The sequence below is a fragment of the Salminus brasiliensis genome, chromosome 16, assembly GCF_030463535.1.
Source record: "Salminus brasiliensis chromosome 16, fSalBra1.hap2, whole genome shotgun sequence".
Lineage (NCBI taxonomy): Eukaryota > Metazoa > Chordata > Actinopteri > Characiformes > Bryconidae > Salminus > Salminus brasiliensis.
In genome coordinates, this window is record NC_132893.1 from 9,482,708 (window position 1) to 9,502,552 (window position 19,845).

At 39.1% G+C, this 19,845-nt stretch overlaps 1 protein-coding gene across 1 annotated transcript in view; it reads right to left on the reverse strand.

Annotated features, from left to right (window-relative positions):
• Positions 1 to 5: 5 nt before the first annotated feature.
• Positions 6 to 19,845, reverse strand: part of LOC140537243 (unconventional myosin-XVIIIb-like) — a 56,979-nt gene continuing 37,139 nt past the window's right edge. Inside the window, exons 29-44 of the mRNA XM_072659569.1 lie at positions 19,315 to 19,439; positions 18,740 to 18,894; positions 18,454 to 18,577; positions 17,044 to 17,244; positions 14,904 to 15,014; positions 14,256 to 14,360; positions 11,259 to 11,420; positions 10,258 to 10,371; positions 10,063 to 10,179; positions 9,542 to 9,625; positions 9,157 to 9,294; positions 7,461 to 7,646; positions 5,534 to 5,667; positions 4,240 to 4,281; positions 1,528 to 1,680; positions 6 to 1,382 (exon numbers count right to left, since the gene is read on the reverse strand). Coding sequence (XP_072515670.1) covers positions 488 to 1,382; positions 1,528 to 1,680; positions 4,240 to 4,281; positions 5,534 to 5,667; positions 7,461 to 7,646; positions 9,157 to 9,294; positions 9,542 to 9,625; positions 10,063 to 10,179; positions 10,258 to 10,371; positions 11,259 to 11,420; positions 14,256 to 14,360; positions 14,904 to 15,014; positions 17,044 to 17,244; positions 18,454 to 18,577; positions 18,740 to 18,894; positions 19,315 to 19,439 — 2,846 coding nt within the window. The 3' untranslated portion in view covers positions 6 to 487. The remainder of the gene's footprint in view (positions 1,383 to 1,527; positions 1,681 to 4,239; positions 4,282 to 5,533; positions 5,668 to 7,460; positions 7,647 to 9,156; positions 9,295 to 9,541; positions 9,626 to 10,062; positions 10,180 to 10,257; positions 10,372 to 11,258; positions 11,421 to 14,255; positions 14,361 to 14,903; positions 15,015 to 17,043; positions 17,245 to 18,453; positions 18,578 to 18,739; positions 18,895 to 19,314; positions 19,440 to 19,845) is intronic.

Genomic DNA, 19,845 nt, shown 5'->3' on the forward strand with positions numbered 1-19,845 from the left:
TTTTTATTCATGTGTACAAATGGTGTTTAAAATGAATCCGCAGCATTGGTCTGTGCATTCGTGTTTGGGACCATTATTTGTCTTAATCTATGATCTTGTGTATAAAAACACAGCAGTGTTGGCAAATATCTTGTGGTATAATAAAATGTGCATGTTAACCTTTTAAATCCTGAATGTGAAATTGGCACAACTCTAATACTGAGGCTTGACAGATCATTTAATTAAAATGCTTTGCATATGACCTACTATTCTCCGGTTTCTAAGAAATGCAGTGCACAAATCTGCAAGGGATCTAATTTATGTAGCTATACAGTGTTTACATACAACACTTGTCACACTGTTTCAGTGGCCTCAAACTCTCAGTATTTGGCTTTAAAGGGTTAAGATGATCACTTGAACTTTAAGAGATTAGATTTTCACAGCTTCCTACACTCTTGCCTGGATTTCTCTACTGTGGGAGGGGAAAGCCTCATCTAATTCCACATGTTCAGTCAACCTCTGCTTTTCTTAGGTACTTTCTCATCACTGAATTAACATCTCCCTCACTGCCTTCAGCCTCCAATCTTTCTCCCTGAGGCCCACGTCTCTGCTGAGAACCTCCAGAGCTTGACGAGTCTGAGTCAGAGTCCCTACGCGATGCTCGGGAGGGGGGTAGCTCTCCAAAGTGCACACTGAGGGCACGCCGCTGGCCTCCCCTGGAACTGCTCCCTGCTAAGCTACTGGTAGACTGTGCTCTGCGAATGGCAGGAACGATGTCAGAGTTGGTATCCCCTGTATCTTTTTCTGTGTCTGGATTACAAAGAAGCCGGCGATTCTGAAACACAAGGGGCTCCGTCCCAAGCTTCGCTTCCCCACCTTCAGCCACTAGACCCCCGAGCAGTCGGCGTCGAACAGGCTGATAGGATGCTTTTATGGAAGGTTCCTCGTCTCCTTCCTCAGGGATTGAGAGGTTGGAGAGATGACGAGGGGAACCTGTGGAGGAGATAGAGTCACAGGAGCTGAAGCGGTTCATCTTCCCCAAAGTGGTGGTGACTGTGGGGGCAGTTGGCATGGACTCAGACAAAGATCGTAGACTGGAGGCATGAGGCAGAAGCGGGCTAGCTGGTTTGAGGATTCTTGGCCGTAATGGTTCTTCCGGTCCCTCATCAGGCCCTAGGGAAAGGGCCGAAGCTCGGCGCCGCAAGGTGGAGGCCCCTGTAGTCTGGTAAATGGGTAAAGACACTGTGCTGCCCTCAGCTACCTCAGAACATCTGTCCCAACCGGCCTCAGCCCGCTTCTTCCGTAGGCCCTCCAGAAGCTCGGACAATGCTGTAGAAGATGATGCCCTTCCTATTCCTCCAGAGCTCTCGGGTACATCCTCCTCAAAGTCCTGAGAACAAGACCTGGCACAATGGAGGCACATAAATGACAATCTGGTTTGTTCAAAAATCAGCATATTTCTATGGTAACACAGCTTAAGATGTTGTGGGTGTTTTGTCCTGGCTATTTGAGGTGATTATAATTAGGGGCTACATTACATTAAAGTACCTGAAGCTGTATGTGCTCATTGTGTCAGTGACTGACTGGCGGCCAGTACTGCTTCCACCATACGGAGAACCTCTGCCACCACGACGACCGCGCCGAATGCCCTCGCCTAAATCTTCTGTGCCAACACTGGATCCTACGCTGGATACACTGTCCCTGTCATAAAAACACAGTGTCATTCAAACAGCCATACTGCAGTTCCTCGAACATGCCTCATTTTGGATATGCCAATGCATCAAGTGGTGTATAACAGCTGTCAAATCTCAACACATGCCAGTATCAATACAAGCCCCAATGGGCCACAGGCCTATCAGCATGCACTCTGCCAAATTAAACTCCCCCTCATGCAAAGAGAGATGTGGCAAAAACCTGGCATGGGCACCATGCATGACTGCTGATATTTCCTCTGATAACCTCATTGATACTCAGCTGGGCATCCATGCTTAGTCAACCATGATCTCATTAGCCCAGACTCCCTATCTCTAGAGTGCTGTCATTATCAGAACTTTCCCAGCATGACCCGTTGTTTCAGGACCTGTGTACAGGTTTAAAGGTGTCAGACTGATGCTTACAGTGCAGCGCCAAGGCCTGTGTAAATCCACATGTCTGGTACCAAATCCACGCCACTCACAGTTACGTGGACAGGAACATTACAACATTGCTCAATTTTTGTGATATGGAAATGCTGTGCCAGTACGGTTATTCCACAGCGCTCTGGTAATTGCACTTTGTACATCCGTAAGGCCTAAGGTGAAGTGATGCTGTCTCACACACAGGGTGGTTTCCTTCTCTGAGCTGCTACTACTAAATGATGCAGAGGAGAAATGGCACCAGAGTCCTGGCTAATGCACATGCATTATTCAGGAGAAAAAGCATATCACAGCTGGTGAACTTGCAGGAACTCGCATACAGAGAAAATCTTCTCGTATTTAACAAGACAGGTGATGTCTGGGTCTCTGGCAGTACATGGCCTCTGTATCATGTGTGTTTAATTAGCAAGCTCTTCTGGTGAACAATGCTCACAAACACACATTTTATGGCCCTTATTTATACTACATGTAATGACATAAACATGTCTTCAGTATGTGCATGAAATTGCACACATGAACTATTTAAACCTAACCAAGCAGGGTCCAACCTTTCCAAAAACAATTATGATGACACTGTCTCACATTAATTGTAATCAGTGTTATTTAAAGTTGAGAAAAACATTTGTGAACCCATCTAAAATAATCTGGATGAAATCATTTTCTGTATACATTGCTCATACATTTGACCTCATCATCTAATTTAAAATAATAAACAAAACAGCCTACATACATTTATCCAAATGAACATGTTATTATTAAATGAATGTCGGAAATGTTTTAATCTGGAAATGTTTTTTTTTCCAGGAAATATGTGTGAATGAATACATGAACTTAGTTCCGTGGGACTAATCTCCCTCACATTGCTCTTACAGCAAACAAAAAGGCTGTGTCACAAACTCAGCACAACATACAACATGAAACTAGAGCTGGGAACATTAAACACAACTATTTCTATCGCTAAATAAAAAAAAACACACTCCCTGCCTTGTGCCAACTGTGAAGCAGTACCGGGAGTGTAACGGTGTGGTGCTGTTACAGAACTGCCACAGAACTGCCACAGAACCTGGACAGCTTATAAGCACTGAATAAGTGATAAATGTAATTTCAGAAAATTATGTAACAAAATGTCAAAGCATCTGTCTGTAATCTGAAACTCAGCGGAGTGACATTACTGATCCAAAACAGAGCAGTAAATCATCAACAGTGTGGCTAATACAAAAGAATGTTTCATATATTTAGGAGGGCCAAGTCAATACCCTGACCTAAACTGAAACGAGCCATCCAAAAAATATGCATGAATTAGATTTTATGTAGAGGAGTCAAGATACCTCCTATATACTGAGCAGGACAGATCAATAGCTGCTGAGTGTGTTTGGTAGAGGTTATTGCCACTAAATGAGGTTCCACTAGTTACAGAATATAAGAACAGTCATAGTTTAATTTGTTTAATTAGTATATAACTGTACAAAGTTTATATATTGTTCTGCTTATTCTTATAAAGACCAGATTTCAAAATAGGAGTAATCCAAGAAGAAATCCAGAAAACTCACAAACTGTTCACAAAAATATGTACTCGTGTTTTTGGGCTGTATTTACTGCTCACACTAATTATTTTTTTCTGTTTATTGCTCTTTAGAAAGTATGTGAACAAGATGTTTTGTTTGTGTTTTGTTTTTACTATTCTTTCCTGCACATTTTGGAGGAAAAAGCCAGGTAATTTCTTCATCTTAAGACTCCAGTGCTCTGGAAAAACTGAAGCCAAGGTAGTTACACTGAGAGCTGCCCAAGTAGACTTTGTGTTCTGTCATTATGTCAAGTGACAGTAAAAGTTTTTTCTCATTAAGTCTTCTTTAAGAGAGTTTTATAAGTAAGGAACATCGCACACTGATATCAGTGGAGACACGAGGCTACTATGCTACTGTCGGATATAGTATAGCTTCAGCTGAATGCCACAGACTATCAGATGAAGTTAATCCATGTTACGCAACAAGCGGCTGTATCACTGAGCCCACATTCATGCCATCATATCCACATGCAGACCATGGGGTGGGAGGAGGTGGCGCACACACAACACAGAACAGGTTGCAAGGAAGGCAGAAGGGAGGGCAAGGGCAAAAGTACTTACACATCTCTCTTTCTAGAGAAGGACTCCACTGCGGTTTGTACACTGTGTAACAAAAAGTTGAAGAGACACTGAGCAAGACCAGATAAATAATTATAGTGAAGACTATAAAAGGCAGTTAAGCCTGAGGATAAGCAGAGTGAACAGAAAGATATAAAAAATGACAATCTACTCTCTCCCTTTCCAAATGTTTGTGGACATTGCTTCTAAAGGTGCTACATGCAATACTTTTACAATACGTTATTGGATTATTTTTGACCCTTAAAACAAAACAAGGATTAAGTAGCTTTATACTGACCAAAAGAGGGAATCTAAAAAGCCACTGAGACCACTCACTTAACTACCAATTTTTATTCTTTGTTCTACCAGTGAAATGTTCCTCATGCCACTGGCTACAATACAAAGCATGAATGATCCAACCTCATGCCTAATAATTGGAGTGTTTTTTTTCATGATTTATTTTCTCCAAACATACATTGAGACCAGAAACCTTTACTTTAACTGAAACAGGACTTGTTTCCACAATGCATCAGGCTAAAAAACGATGCTGAATTTTGTAGAGAGGATGAAGGAAAGTTTTTTGATGACTTTTCCATATTTGTGCAGGTGTTGCTGCACAGTTGAACAATGCGCCATCCCTTCAACGTCTGCTAAATATTCCTGAAGGTCTTTTGCATTCACTCAGGGATTTTGCTTTTCCTGATTTGCCATTGGCATTTACATGTATTGCACAGAAATAGTCATTTACATTATCTGTCATTTCTACTTTTACTGTAAAATCTAAAAACAAAAATAACAACACTCTTTAACTTTGTTGTCTGAAGATCTTCTACTCACTTAACGACTCAGATTAACATAAATTTTAACCACTAGTCACTATGTCACTGTATAAAAAGACCAATATTCTGTAGACAGTAGATCCCTTTACACTGTTATTGGACCACTTATATTGCCACTTATGCAATTTTTCACCAATGCTTTATTAGCCGATAAACAAGCTAATCACATTGGAGGGCATTCTTTTTTCACAGGAGCCCATAAGAGTTATACCATGCTTTAGACTGTGTCAATTCTTGTTAATGCTAAAAGGATGATGGTGGATTTGCTGTGACAGCTGTGGCAACTTAGGTCAACTAAGTAAGAACTGCAAAGGAACAAGAACCTGTAATTTTCCAACTAATGGCTGCCTGTGAGGTTAAGTGAGAAAAACAAACGTAGTATACCATTCAGTTCAATAAATTACCCCATTTATTCATATGGGGTTAAAAGAACTCCAAACTCTTCAGAAAGACCATACCTTTCAGTATCACTTTCATCACTTGACTCCACCTCTTCCAGAGCAGCCTGTAGATCAGCAATTCGTCGGATTGATGTTTCCAGATCAGCTTGTAGTGTCTGACGCATCGCACTTAGCTCCTCCACTTGCATTTCCTGGGCAAATTCAGACCAGATTAAATCCCCGAAAGCAACAACATTCCGAATGTCAATCTGAATTGAGACCAGGAGCAAGCAAAGAAAGATATAATCTTAATTAATATAAATTAAAGAAATTTTTAAAGAAAGAAATGTCGAATGATAATTCAACACGTCTGTTTTTAGGAAGTTTGTTCTGCATTGAGGTGAAAAACATGGAATTAATATGTCTTTCTATTTCTATTGCTCTACACAAGGACATTGTCATTGTGTCATTCTTTTCATTATCTAAGCTACATACATTTTCAGTTCTATCATCATTTAATCATATTAAATTTATTCTTGCACTGCAGTTTAACATATAAATAGCCTCTCATCTCATCTATTAAAACTCATCTATTAAATAAGCCTTACTTGTGGCATTATTTGATCACTGTAATTACAGTAGAAGAGAGCAGGCTAGGATTGATTTAATAATTCATCCTGCCATTTTCTTTGTTCAGTCTCCAGGTCTGGCCCTGCTGTACTGGCCAGACACTGTCTGCCTATGATTAATTCCTATTGTCTCTTCAAGGTTATTGATACAACAAATCCCATTCCACTCCTCTCATCTCATCTCCATGACAACAGCATCTCCAGTGTCCCCTCCCTTTCACGACCAATAACCTGGAGTGCTTCAGAATGTGTGTGTTTGTGTGTGTGTACATGTGCACATGTGTGTATAAATGAAAATGAAGAAATGCTTCCTGCTGTTAATGTATGCAGTAAGCATCAATAGTCCTGTAGCTAATATTCATAATATTGAATCCTTTTCCACCCTCGGCACAGAGGTCAAATTATAATACACACAGGCAAGTGCCTAAGCACCTTCTTCCTCTTGTTAAATTATGAATTTTTACACTTTCTCAAAGCTTTCAGTATTTGGCTTGCAGTAATGTGCACTCTTCTTGAGCATGCAAGAATATGCATACATTTGTCTAAACGACATTTATGCCTGACAGGTAAATCCACTTTTAATTTTTTCCAAAAATACACTAAAATAAAAATAAAACATGGCACATTGTATTTAGCATAGATCTTTAATGTTTAATACAAACTAAGTGCATAACAGATAAGCACTTGGACAAAACTACAAATGCTCTCTTCCCAATCCCATTCTGGATCAATTTAATACTAGCCTCTATTTCCAGGAGGCAGCTATTTCCAATTTAACTTTTCATGCCCTTTGCTATATATTGCTGTTCTACTTATCTAAAGTGAAGTGCTCTATAGCAAATCAGGCATCGCAGAATACCTAGTGTGTGAGTTTGTGTATATGTTAGTGTTGCACAATGTATTGAATGGTTTTCAATACTGCAATGTGGTAGAAAATTAAATATTCTAACCCTGTAATATTTTAAATTCTTTATTTTAATAGGCAGAAGTTGTGCATGGCAAAGACACTTATGTTAACATGCCTAAAACACACTCTTCACACAGGTGTTATTCAGTAACTGCTCCTAAAGATTTTGTGTTTGCTTTAAACAAATTTAAATGACTTATTCAGTAACACATGACGCACTGCTCCTAAACATTTTGTGTTTGCTTTAAACAAATGTAACAAATACAAAACATTGGTGGACGTCAGAATATTTGTAAAAACTCTGTATAGGAATAAATTTATTCTTAAGAAAGATTGTTAGAGCAGGCTCATTATTTTTTTATTTGTTGGCATAGAATTGTTTTCGTTAATGAGTATTAGGCTGTTTTGCATCAGTACCAAAGTCAACATTCTGCTATTTTGACTTCCCTAATATGTATGTGTTACATACCAGCTCCATACGTCGGCGACTGCCCTCCTGCTCTCTGAGGCTCATGTCCTCCAACTCCAGCTTCATGTCGGCCAGTCTCTGCTGGTAGTAGCGGGAGTTCTCTCTCTCCCTGCCCTCAGCCTGCGCCGCCTGCTCCAGCTCCTCACCTAGCCTTACCACACTATCCCTCAGACGTAGTACTAACACCTACACACACACAGACACAGCAGGTGCAACAACAACAACAAAAGATCTGCAAAGTACATGACGTAAGACTAGATGAGTGTTATCCAAGTTCTAGACTGGTTCTACTAACACAGCACAAGAGATCAAACCATAAAACCTGAGAACAGCAAAGGAGAACTGTGCACTGCATGCTAACCATGCTGGGTCAGCACTAATCTACACTACAGTCAGTAGTAGTTTTTTTTATACAAATCTGTACATATCTATAATATCTATCTATTTGTATATGCCTATCAAGAGTCCCCTAAAGATTCCAAGATTTGCTGTATCTAGGCCAAGATGGGTTGCCATTATTAATGGAACAATGAATTTTGAATAATACCAGCATATTCTAAATGAAAGCGCCAATCCATGTGTCCATGAGCTGCATCTTAAGAGAACGTGGGTCATGCAACAAGACAATGACCCTAAACACACAAGTTGTTCTACCAAAGAATGGTTGAAAAAGAATAACATGTTATTATGTTTTGGAATGGCCAAGTCAATGCCCTGACTTTAATCCATTTTATAACCAATAGGTATACCATAAAGCACACCAAAACTCCACAAATTGTGGAAGCAACTAATCATACTAATATGAACCTCATAGATAAAGATGTTTGTGCTGAGGAAGAAAAAGTCCCAAACTAAGGTCAGTCTAACAAAGCATTCCATTTATAAAGATTTTATTTCAAGAAAGCTGTTTTAAACTGTTTTCATTGACTGTTTTTTGTGTTTTCAAACAGCATAAACTATTCATAACTTTAATCATGCATAACTTGCTGTGTCTTGTTCAGAGTAAACATAGGAAAAGTGACACACTGTTATTAACAATTTGCTTCTAAATAAAGTACTGAAGTGTACTTTAGTTTTTTTCTCTTTGTTTTGTTTCAAAGTAAGAGATGGAATAACAGTAGGCAGATTCTTATTCTAGTTTGAGAAAAGAAATCATTAGTCATTTGTAATTGATTACACTTTTTGTGTAGCTACCCAGACACAAAAGCAATGTTTGCAAAATGAGAGTCTCTAACTAGTAGATTCAAGGTGCTCACAAATGGAATGGTGGCTTGCCGGGTAAAATAGAAAATAGCTAAAATAGCTTTTGTTGCCTATAGTCATGGTTAGCATGTTCTTCTGTGTGTTTCTTCTGTGTGTCTGTCTGCCTTTGCATTTTGCCCTAGTTTTTGTACATTAAAGGTGGAATGTGTTAAGTGCTGCTGTTCATCTGAGGTTGTATTTACCTCATTTTAAGACTGGCTAAGGACCAGGTGTTTTTTAATTATGTCCTGATACATAAAACTGGAATTCCAAGAGGTATTGTTTTGATGTGACTGTACCTGCAAAGTGCTCCTTGGTGGGTACCTGATATAATGACCAGTAAGTGAAGGTTCATATTAAATAAACAAATGAACGGGTAAAACAGTGTTTTTCACATATGGTCTAAATATATCCAGGGAAAGGGGCAGTTTGAGATTTCTGTGTCCACACTGACCTCGAACCTCTTGACCTGTCCTCTCTGGAATTCAAGCTTATTTTCCAGGTCACACACACGTGCCTCTTGCTTGCTCACAATGCTGCGTGCCACTGTAGAAGACTCCAGGAACTGCACCCTTGCTGAACTTGTCTGGAGCTGAGGGAGGAGAGCAAGGAGAGATAGGAATAAAGAAATAAAATCTGGATTTTCTACAATTATTTTATTTTTGTTGGTCTAATGATGTTTATAGAGCAACACTGGAGTTGAACTATAAGCTCAGTAATTCAGTGGTTTGTGAGTTGATGTGTTCTATCACAATAACAATAGCACTGTATAATGATATTGTCTCTCCCTACTGTGTTCCATACTTTCTGTATTTCTAAACTGGGTTCCCTGGCCTCACCTGTTCCTGTAGATTGTGTCGTTCTTTCTTTACTTCTTCCAGCTCTGCCTGTAGCTCCCGAATTTGAGTGATGTCACTGGAAGACTGGAAATTCAACCCACATAATCTGTTGGATTTCTATTAGAATACTTACATACAGATACACACACAGTCACAGAGCAGTAAACAACCCCCAGATTTGTGTGCATTGTAAATTCAGCTTATTTATATATCTTTTTCAAATATCTATTAAGAGTCCCCTAAAGATTCCACCAAGACAAATTGTGTACACATGGAGAAATTCAATACCATAATCACTGTCTCCAGGAATGGTTGACCAACAAAGATCACGCCAAAAGTCAGGCGTGTCTGCAAGGTCACAAAGGAACCCAAGGTAACTTCTAAGCAACTAAAGGTCTTTCTCACATTGGCTAATATTGCACCTGTAGTTTTTTAAAGATCACATGCACAAGCCAGAAGGCAATTGGAACAATGTTTTGTAATGAGAAGCATTATGTTTGAAAAAAGGAAAACATAAAAACCTGAGCAATAAGGGCTTTGTGTTTCTGCATGATTTCATTGAGGTCCTCCTGGTCTTCCTCCAGCCTCTTCAGCAGATCAGTCTTCTCATACTGCAACTGAGCAAACTGCTCATCCACCTGAGAGATGGGAGCAAGCTATAAGTTGATGACACTGACATGGACATCAATGTATGTTGACTCGGTAGAAGTTCCTACCAGGCTCTTATGTTTGCAGATGGTTTCCAACTCCATCTGAGCATTCTCCAGCTCCATAGCTAAAGTCTTTTGAATACTTTCGGCTTCCAGACGTCGTGCCTCACTCTCCTCCAACTGCGCGCGCACACACACACACACACACACTCTGGTTCATGGGCTCTGTGGTAAGTAACTGTGATCCATAAACCTCAAGTCACTAAAACATCACAAGCTTTCAAATAATTAAATTTCACAATATGCCAATACAAGGCTGCATGATATGGACAGAATAGTTGTATTGCCAGGTATTGCAACAGTGAAAAACACATTGGTCAATCCATAATGTGACAGATTTGAAGATTGAGCCATTTACTTTAATCAGAAAACCACAGAATCATCTTAAACTACACTGGTCAGGATGCTCACAGCAATTAGTTAAAAATCTCATTTGCAGTATTGCAAAGGTCAATGTCATGGTAAGGATTAACAAACAACACATGGTCAAGAAAGGATCATTTCACAGGAAGCAACAACATCCTTAAAATTAAATGAGATTGAATAAGATTTTATAAAGTGATTTTGAACCATTTATATTAAAACGCTTTCCTGGACAGTAGAGTTAACTGCAACAAACAAAGAATAAGCTCTTTTTAATACCCTTGATTTTAAAAATGAACCCTGAATGAGCAGGTGTCCCTATACTTTTGTCAATGTAGATATATATCAAATGGGCCATTTTCTGGGGCAGAAGTGCAGAACTGTTTGTATCTGACTAGCACTAACCAACCGACAGAAAGATTTGTAAACTACTGAAATTCTCTAATATGCTGACTGAGATGCCGACAGGGCACTTATCTTCCCCAGCCATGAATGTGAAAACACACACAGTTTTTTTTACTATGGCTGTCTGAAGGCTCTGCAAACCAGTGCTGTCTGACTGTAATGCAACAGAAAACAATGCAACAGAAAAAATTGCTAGCTTTCTGATGCTAATAGTGGTGCGGAGAATAACTGAATGCTACCTGGCAGTGCAGTTTCTCCATCTGCTCCTTGGTGCCCAGGGCCTGGCCCTGTCCAGGTTGGTCAATAGTGGACAGCAGCAGCTGTGCATCGCTAAGCAGAGCATGGGTTCGCTTCAGGTCCCGTCTGAGACGCTTCTCCACGTCAAAGTCTCTGTGGCCCACCTGAGGCATGCAAGAAAGAGAGGCAGAAGGAGAGTTTACAGACAAATTCAAATGTCTGAGGTACAGTATTGTACTGAATTTGCTTAATTCATTTTCACATAAATAAACATAAATTTTGTCTTTCTCTTTAGTTACTTTTGGCAATAAATGTGTTGACTGAATTTCATTATTGAAAAACTTTGTTGATCTCTAAAATATGGAATCATCTTAATAATTAATACAGGCACAGATCATTTTTCATATACAAGTTAAGTCCACTCATCTCAAGATCGATGGAGTCCCTTTTTTGAACCTGGGTCATATCAAACGTTTTCCCAAGATTTCTGTGCTATGGTTGCTTCTTTTACTTGCTCAAATCAGGTTGGGATACTGAACATCTATTCTTCTTTTGCTTTGTCAGTGTGAAAAATGTTAGACTTTGAATGCTGTTTTTACGTAGGCTTCTGTATTGTGCTTTGTACATTTTAGGGACCAAGAAGCCAGGAGTGTGTTCCTACTTAAGGCCCATAAGTCAAAAAGCCCAATGGTTCTTCAAAAAAAGCCCAGGGATGTTCCTGTAACCTCACCTATGATGATTCACTGACTGATGCTGGTCAAGTTTTGTTAAGTTGAAGAGACCAATCACAGAAGTATTATTATTATTATATTATTATACATTTCGCATTTATTAAAAAAATCATTTTGACTTATAGGTCTGGTTTGGCCCCACAGTATCTTGAGGAACAATTTAAACTCCACAACTTGTCACATACACTCTGAAATACATTTCCTGTTCCTATTCAGGACCCAAGAAACATTCACAGTGTTCAAATCTAAACTGAAAACGTATCTTTAGGTTAACTTGCATTAGGTTTGTCTTGCATTTGTAGTCTCCATACATATTTCTGTATTACTCTACAAACATGTTTCTGATCATTATTATTGTCTTTCTAACTACTTCCTTTACAGCCCCCACAACAGACTATTTATATTCCTGAACCCCTTCTTCATTGTCACCTTACTTCTCTTTCTCCCATGTCCTGAGCTGCCCCACTGCTGGTGCGAGTCTATTCATGGTTGGGTGCTGGTGCCTGCATATAGGTTATACCTTCTGGTCCTAGCTTTCCTGCTGTGTAAACTAAACTGCCATAATACTCATAACTCCTTTGTTTTTAATTTTTCATATTTTCCTTCTCTTTCATGTATTGAGATGCCCTGTTCCTACTGTTCTGCCTGGGGTTACTCAACATGGCTCTCCACTATCCTGCTCCCCACTGCGATGCATTACTGCAGTTTCTTTCATGCCTCACTGCACGGCAATGCATTTGACTGTTTAACCTGCATGAACCTTTATATTAATACTGGGCATGTGTCCTACAATCACTGGTATTCTCGTAATTGTTTTTTGCAAATTTGTCAAATTTTTGACCCTTAGGACAAGGGGAGTATACAGAATGTTGGGACTACACAAGGGTTAAAGGTACTAAAGATGTCTTCAAATGGCCCAAGCCTAAGCTAACAGGGTCTACTTATCACTCTGGTGTAGTATCAGAGATTTATGATGTCACTTTATTCCATCTTTGAAGTCTCATCGGTGCTACAGAAACATTATCCTCTCTGGGGCTTCTGAAGATGCAGCCTCTGGCATCAGCTAATAGTAACAGATACAAAGGCATTAGGTATTATAAACACTGCTCTGCCTGTGCTGAACATGACAAATCATTAATGCCTGGCGAGTTTTTATGCCTTCAGGAATGGATTGATATGTCAGGTACTGGTTTTTGGTTGCAGATTGGTTTTGTTTTGTATTACATGCTTCGTCAAAGACTGTCTGTCTACTTGTCTTACAAAAAACATTTGTTCTTGAGATGCAGATATATAGCTGTGCATCACAATGACACACTTCACCTTCAAGTAGGCCAGCCAAAAAAGTCCAACCATAGACAGTGATGTCACTTTCCATTTTAATAGCCTTTAAAAAGACATGAAGGCAATAAATCCTGTTGTGCTTGATTAGATGCTGCTCTCATCATTAGCAGGTACATTCTGGAGCACCAGTGGAGAAGTAAATGTACCATTTTTTGCTTTTTATTCAGCAAAAAAGAGGAGATTTAAAATATGCAGTGACAACCAGTATGAATCCATAGTTAAATATTCTATGACTTACAGGCATACTGCCATTGTGTAAGCTTTTATTATTCTGCCCCCTGGGGCCAGTACACTTTATTTCAATCATAGACGAGAGAGAGCAAGTCCGCAGATAATGTTTCCAGAATGCTTTGGATTGCATGGTAATGATAAAATGCGGGCCAATAAAATGGCAGGGGAGTAATGGACTGTCGGCTGCTGGAGGAACATAACAGAGTAAAAAGAATAGTGAGGACACTGCATTGTGAATGGTGCAGAAACAGTCTATTCAGCTGCAATCTATACAAATTAGTTATGGGAACGTGCAGAGTAATGACAGGTTAACATACACACTGATAAGCACAATGGTGGCCACAACTCCACAACTATGTTTGGCTATACAGCAGTTGAAAGTAAGTGACCCTTAGTTGGTTGTTAAAAACTATGGCATGCACAACTAATGTAGGAGGCAAAATCAGTGTGTCTATGCAGTGTCACCGCTTGTGGAGCCAGGAAAAAAAAACATTTGAGTGACTTCTGACTCCTAGGCATAGCGATCATAACTAAATGACTAAAACAAATTTGTTGAGACAGAATTTGCATGTAAATTTGCATTTATTATAAAATAATATTTTAAAGAGATTGTGAATGTGGCCCCCCAGAGACTGTACTTGCACAGTGCTGAGAAATCTGAGAATCACCCCTCTGTGTGTATTTGGCTTGTGTTACCTGTTCACACAGAGTGGCAATCAATCCTTCCAAGTCATGCTTCTCATGTACCACCATCTGCTTTTCCTCATACTCTTGTTCCAGCTGCATCTCCAACTGCCTAAGCTGGACACACACATGTATTTGTTTTTATACCTTGTCAGGACATGGATATTTTTGTCTACACACACACATCAAACCTCTCTGCTGAAAAAAAAAGAATTAATTATAATTATATTATTATAATTATAATATAATTAATTTAATGCTGATTTATGCTAGGTTGGGTTAGTTTGGTGTTGGGTGAACATCAAACCAGTGTTCAAAACAGCAAACGCTGGTCAATGCTGATCTGGTGCTGGTTGATAAGTATTCAAGTTTAAAATTAAATAAACAATGGTTAATGCTAGTTTGGTACTTGTGTGATGCTGGTTGACCAACATACCAGAGATCAAAATTCAACAAACGCTAGTTTATGCTGGTCTGGTGCTAGTTGACCACCATACCACCTCTCAAAACACAGCACATGCTGTTTTGCCTCCTTTGCTACCAACCAGCATTCCAGTGTTCAAAACACAACATATACTGTGTTTTGCAGGTGACCTTTTTTAGCAGGCATTTTTCTCCCCTTATACCTCTCATCCCATCTCCTTCTCCCTTGCTGCTCACCCGTCTCTGTGAAGACTTCTGCACATCCTCCAGCTCCTCGTCCTTGTCCTCAAGCTCTTTCTGATGGATTTGTTTCATTCTCTCCATCTCCATCTCGAACCGCAGATGCATCTTCAGGGAATAGAAAGAGAGGAAGGGCACTGAGTCATTCTGTTTAAGTCTGCCGCAGAGAACGACCTCATAAACCCCAAGCAGGCAGCTCATCATGGCTGCCGGCTTACACCCATGTCCAAAACCTTTTAGCTTAGTAACATCATTATGTGTCAAAGTACAGCATAAAGCTCTACTTATTGTTGCTGTTTTTGGATTTGTTATCAGACTCACACTGCTGGGTGCTGTAGAGTTTGTCGGCAAAACTGTGGTGTCTTATTAACTTAAGTAGCTGTTTTTCATTGTGAAAGGAGATTTGGGAAAAAAAATTCTCTCTCTTTCTGTGGAAGAAAAAACTCTGCTCACTGCTCTGGTGAGGTTCATCTTTAGAAGGTCTAGAGTCTATCCTTTCACTAAACTATATATATAAATAATAATCATACACTTTATGTTTACATATTTTTTCCATAATGATATATTTTGAAATTTGATTTACATTCTGTATTGCCAGCTTAAAATGGGAACGTAAGAAAAGCAAGGCATACATGTGTGCAATGTTTCTTTTATATTTCTTTTCTTTTGGCAAAAAAAACCCCAACAATAACTGTTTAACAAATTATACTTACAAACAAAAGTTGCATTGATTTAAAGTTCAGATTCCTCACTTTTGACAGATATACACAATATTCACTTATTGCTGTAGAAGCTCTAGAAGCCCTACACTAGAAGCGCTGAGCTCATTTGATTCTATGTGACTACCTACTAGAATGTTGGTTTTACCTACTTATAGCACGATTTGGTTTGGCAGTCAAAAGACAGCTGAGGGTTTATACAAGAAAGTTGTTACTGATTGCTAGATGCCATAATGATGGCTAGATGGCTCTTATTGTATATCACTGGGCCAGTGTATTGTTAGTACTCTTATTGCTGTAGCACAGCATTGTCACACAGACCGGTGTAGCAACTCACTGGCAGGTAGTGGTACTATCCGCTGCACCACAACAACCACGCCAACTGGAATAATGGCATCACAATATACCACAAACCTCAAAAACTAAAGACTGTTTCCCAATCTGCATTCTTCACACTTTATTCTGCATTGGTCATTTATTCTCACTTTTATGATTTGACCGATAGCCCAGAACAATAGCTTAAGTGTGGTCCCACTAACTTTAGTGTTGCTGTGATGGAAAACAGTGTTAGACAGTTTCTTTGCTCTATTGTCAGTAGAAAGTGTCTGATGCATTGTGTTGAGGATGCATACATTTTGTTTTTAAATTTTTTGTTACTTTTCCAACCCTGAGCAACTTGGTGGGCACATTGTCTAATTGTTTTTATTAATGGTGGTTTTGTCTGCCAAAAGATTCCTTGCCAGTAAGTAACTGTGTATCGTAACATTTCTTCCTTTGCCCAAAAGCTCCACCAAATGCATTACAACACTGTCCAATAACTGCTGACCATGCAGGCTTCTGTCATCTTTCCCTAAGTACTGTTTATGTGTGCTGTTTATAGACCATGAACTGTGCAAAACAGCTGTTTACCAACAGTTACAACAGGTGTGTAAGAAGCAATACTGTTTTTTATCAAATATCTCATAAAGCATATCAAATTTATCTGTAACAAGGTGGGCAACCTTTGTGTTTGTGTCATGAAATTACAGATAGCACATGATCTCAGAATCTCTGTCAAGATATTGTCTTATATATATATAAATAGGATTTCCTAAGTCAGCAGACCAAATAAACAAGACCCAAGACTACTTTCAGTTTGTCAGCTGAAAGTAGTCTGTTTGAACTCATAAGCATTAGTAAGTAATCTATAGATGTGGACTATGGACTAATTTATAGCTACGAGCTATTTCAAAACTTTTTCAAGTCAAATAATAAATAAAAAATTACCCATATCCAATCCAAATAAAACAAAGCATTTATTAGGCGATGTGCCTACGTTTATACTTGCAAGTTATGGTACCAGCCTTCTAAGGGTTTACAGAGCACCTTCACGGTTTTTGTATCTTTGCTGAGGTTCTTTGCTGGGTCAGCAGTGGTACCTGCTCTTGCTGTTGGATTTTGGCGGTCATTCTGATGATCTCCTGGTTGAGCTCCTTCTCTTTGCTGTCGAGTTCACGAAGTTGTTTCTTCAGCTCAGAGACAGAGTCAGAGCTGAGGTTCAAAGGAACACTCAAGTCACGAATTTGAGTACACAACTCCTCCTTCTGCTGCTGCAGGTGGGTCACCTCTGCCTGACTCTCCTACACACACACACAATTACAAATACTTAAAAAGTGAATTTTTATAACCATCGCAATAGCCTGTATATTGCCTGTATATGCTCTACTGTCTACATATGTGTATATATGTATGAGTTTAAAACTAACTAATTCTTTCTTGCAAAATGTCTCTACTATCTGTCTATTCTATTCTAGACTCTACAGGTTACCAGAATTTTCAGCTCAAAGCCTTCATACTTCACCGCTGACATTTCATTTACAAAAGTTTTTTGATGGACACTACTGTAAAATAATGATGCAATGTCATTTACATCAGTTCTTCTATGGCCACCTGCACCCTTTTCTGTTCTCACTTGTATGCTTGAGTAAGGGATTATAGGTAATCTAACAGTCTCCAATAACATTCAGATACAGGCTTCCGATATAAATGTAAATGTAACATCCAACAAAAAGAGTAATGCTATTTGAATCTCCGTTATGAGCCTCAAATATAGTGGAGAGGTGTTGTAACATGTAAATATGAACCACCCTTAACATTAAATTACATTAGCGCATTAAAACTTTGCTGTGTAATGACTGGTCTGGCAGGCATATAATCATGATCATATTGCTAAATCCTGCTCTCAGCATGAACAACCTTAAAAAGTCAAACATCTCTCTCTTCCATACTGCACTGCAGCCACTGTTGAGCTCATCACTGTGGCTTTTATTGGCTACACCACTGAATTAACATGTTATTTGATCATATACTCTTCACTGTCGTATAGGGAACAAGGAGCCACACTTAATGTCTCCTTTAAAATGTGTGGAACACTAGAATTGTTGATTTTGATCTTTAAATTGACTTTTTATGGAATTTGTGCTTTGAGCTTTAGTTATCTAAAGGACACACTCTATACACACATTCGAAACAAGCTGATAGATACAGATCTGTCACTGAAAGTGAAAGAAGCATGTAGACTTAACAGAAATATGACTTATGCAGCATTACACAGATCTCGCAAGCATTTTCTTGCCTATTTCACCAACAGTTACATAGTGCAGTTAGCAGCAAGGCAAGCCATGACAGAGAGTAGCAATGATAGTAAGACTATTCTTATTACATAATATTACTTTAAATCTTGAATGTTGAATATAATATGTAGCTTATGGACACAACTTGCCAACAAAGGACACACCAAGTGCACAGGCGTTATGCCATATGGCTGAGGAGTGACCCTGAGCTGTTACCTTCAGGGTACGGCGCAGAGAGAAGATCTCGCCCCCCAGAGCTGTGCTCTCCTGGATGGCCTTGTCCTTCTGCTCCCTCTCTCTTTCTGCTTCTTCAAGAGCACGGGTCAGCTCACTGTCAAATCTATATACATACACACACACATACAAATATTCACAGACACACACCAAACACACACACAGGAGAAAAGGGTTGAAGGTATATTAGAGACGTGCCAGAGTACCATAATAAATGGTTATCAACTCTATGCTAATGTGACATTTTAGTTAAGGAGAAAGAACAGACCTCCTCTGCTTCCTGTCCAGCTCATGAGCTCGGGCTTGCAGACTGTCAATCAGAACACGGGCATCCTGCAGGTCAGAGGTCACGCGCCTGCAGTGGCGTTTCAGCTCAGTTACCGAGCGCTTGGACTGTTCCATCTGGGACTGTAGCTCCAGGACCTGCAGAAAGGGGGGAAGAGGCGCCACCCAGAGGTAGCAGCAGATAAAAATGGGAAAAAAAACCTCCAAAACAAAACTAACCTGTGATAAATAAAATTAACAACATGATCATGTCAATAAAATAGGAAAAAGCAGATAAAAGTAGAAAAGTAAAACTGTTTAATTTAAAACAGTAGTATTAAGTAAGAAATACATATAGAAATACATACATAGAAACATAAGATACATAAATTGAAAATAGAATAAATAACCAAATAAGCAAACAAATAAACAAACAAACAAATAAATAAAAGCCAGAATGAAAAAAAAATATTTTAGTTGCTTTTTAAAACTATTGACAGATAATTCACAGGCATGTGTTGAAGTATTTTTTGGTGTAGGTGTGTGGACCAAATAAAAACATAGTGTGCTCTTTTGTACCTTGATGTCTAAAAGTTCTCTCGCCTCTTTCTCAGCCTCCAGCCTCTCCTCGGTCTGACGCAGACGCCTTCGCAGAAACTCCACCTCTGTCAGTGCACACTCCAATTGCAGCTGCAGCTCACACTCTGAACACATGTTGGCATTTGAACATTTGACATTTCCATACCTCTTAGATAAATTATTTTGTTTCAACATAGGTTTAATATAAAGAGTATCAAGAGGTGTAAAACCAAGTGCTGCATAGCATTTGATTTATCCTACTCAATATGAACAGATACATGTTTTCTGCCACAGTGATTTATTCATGCACTGCATGCACAAGAAAAATACATACAGATCAAGTTTTAAATAAAGGCAACTACAAGAGCATAAGCAGAGTATAAGGGCTTAGACAACTTTGTGTCAAACACTCAAATTTAGAATTGGAATTAGATTTTTTTGGAAAATTATTTGATCATTTAGACTTTAAAGTAGTGTATTGCCAATTTAATTAGCCTACTTTACACACACATACAGTTATTGTGCATCCAA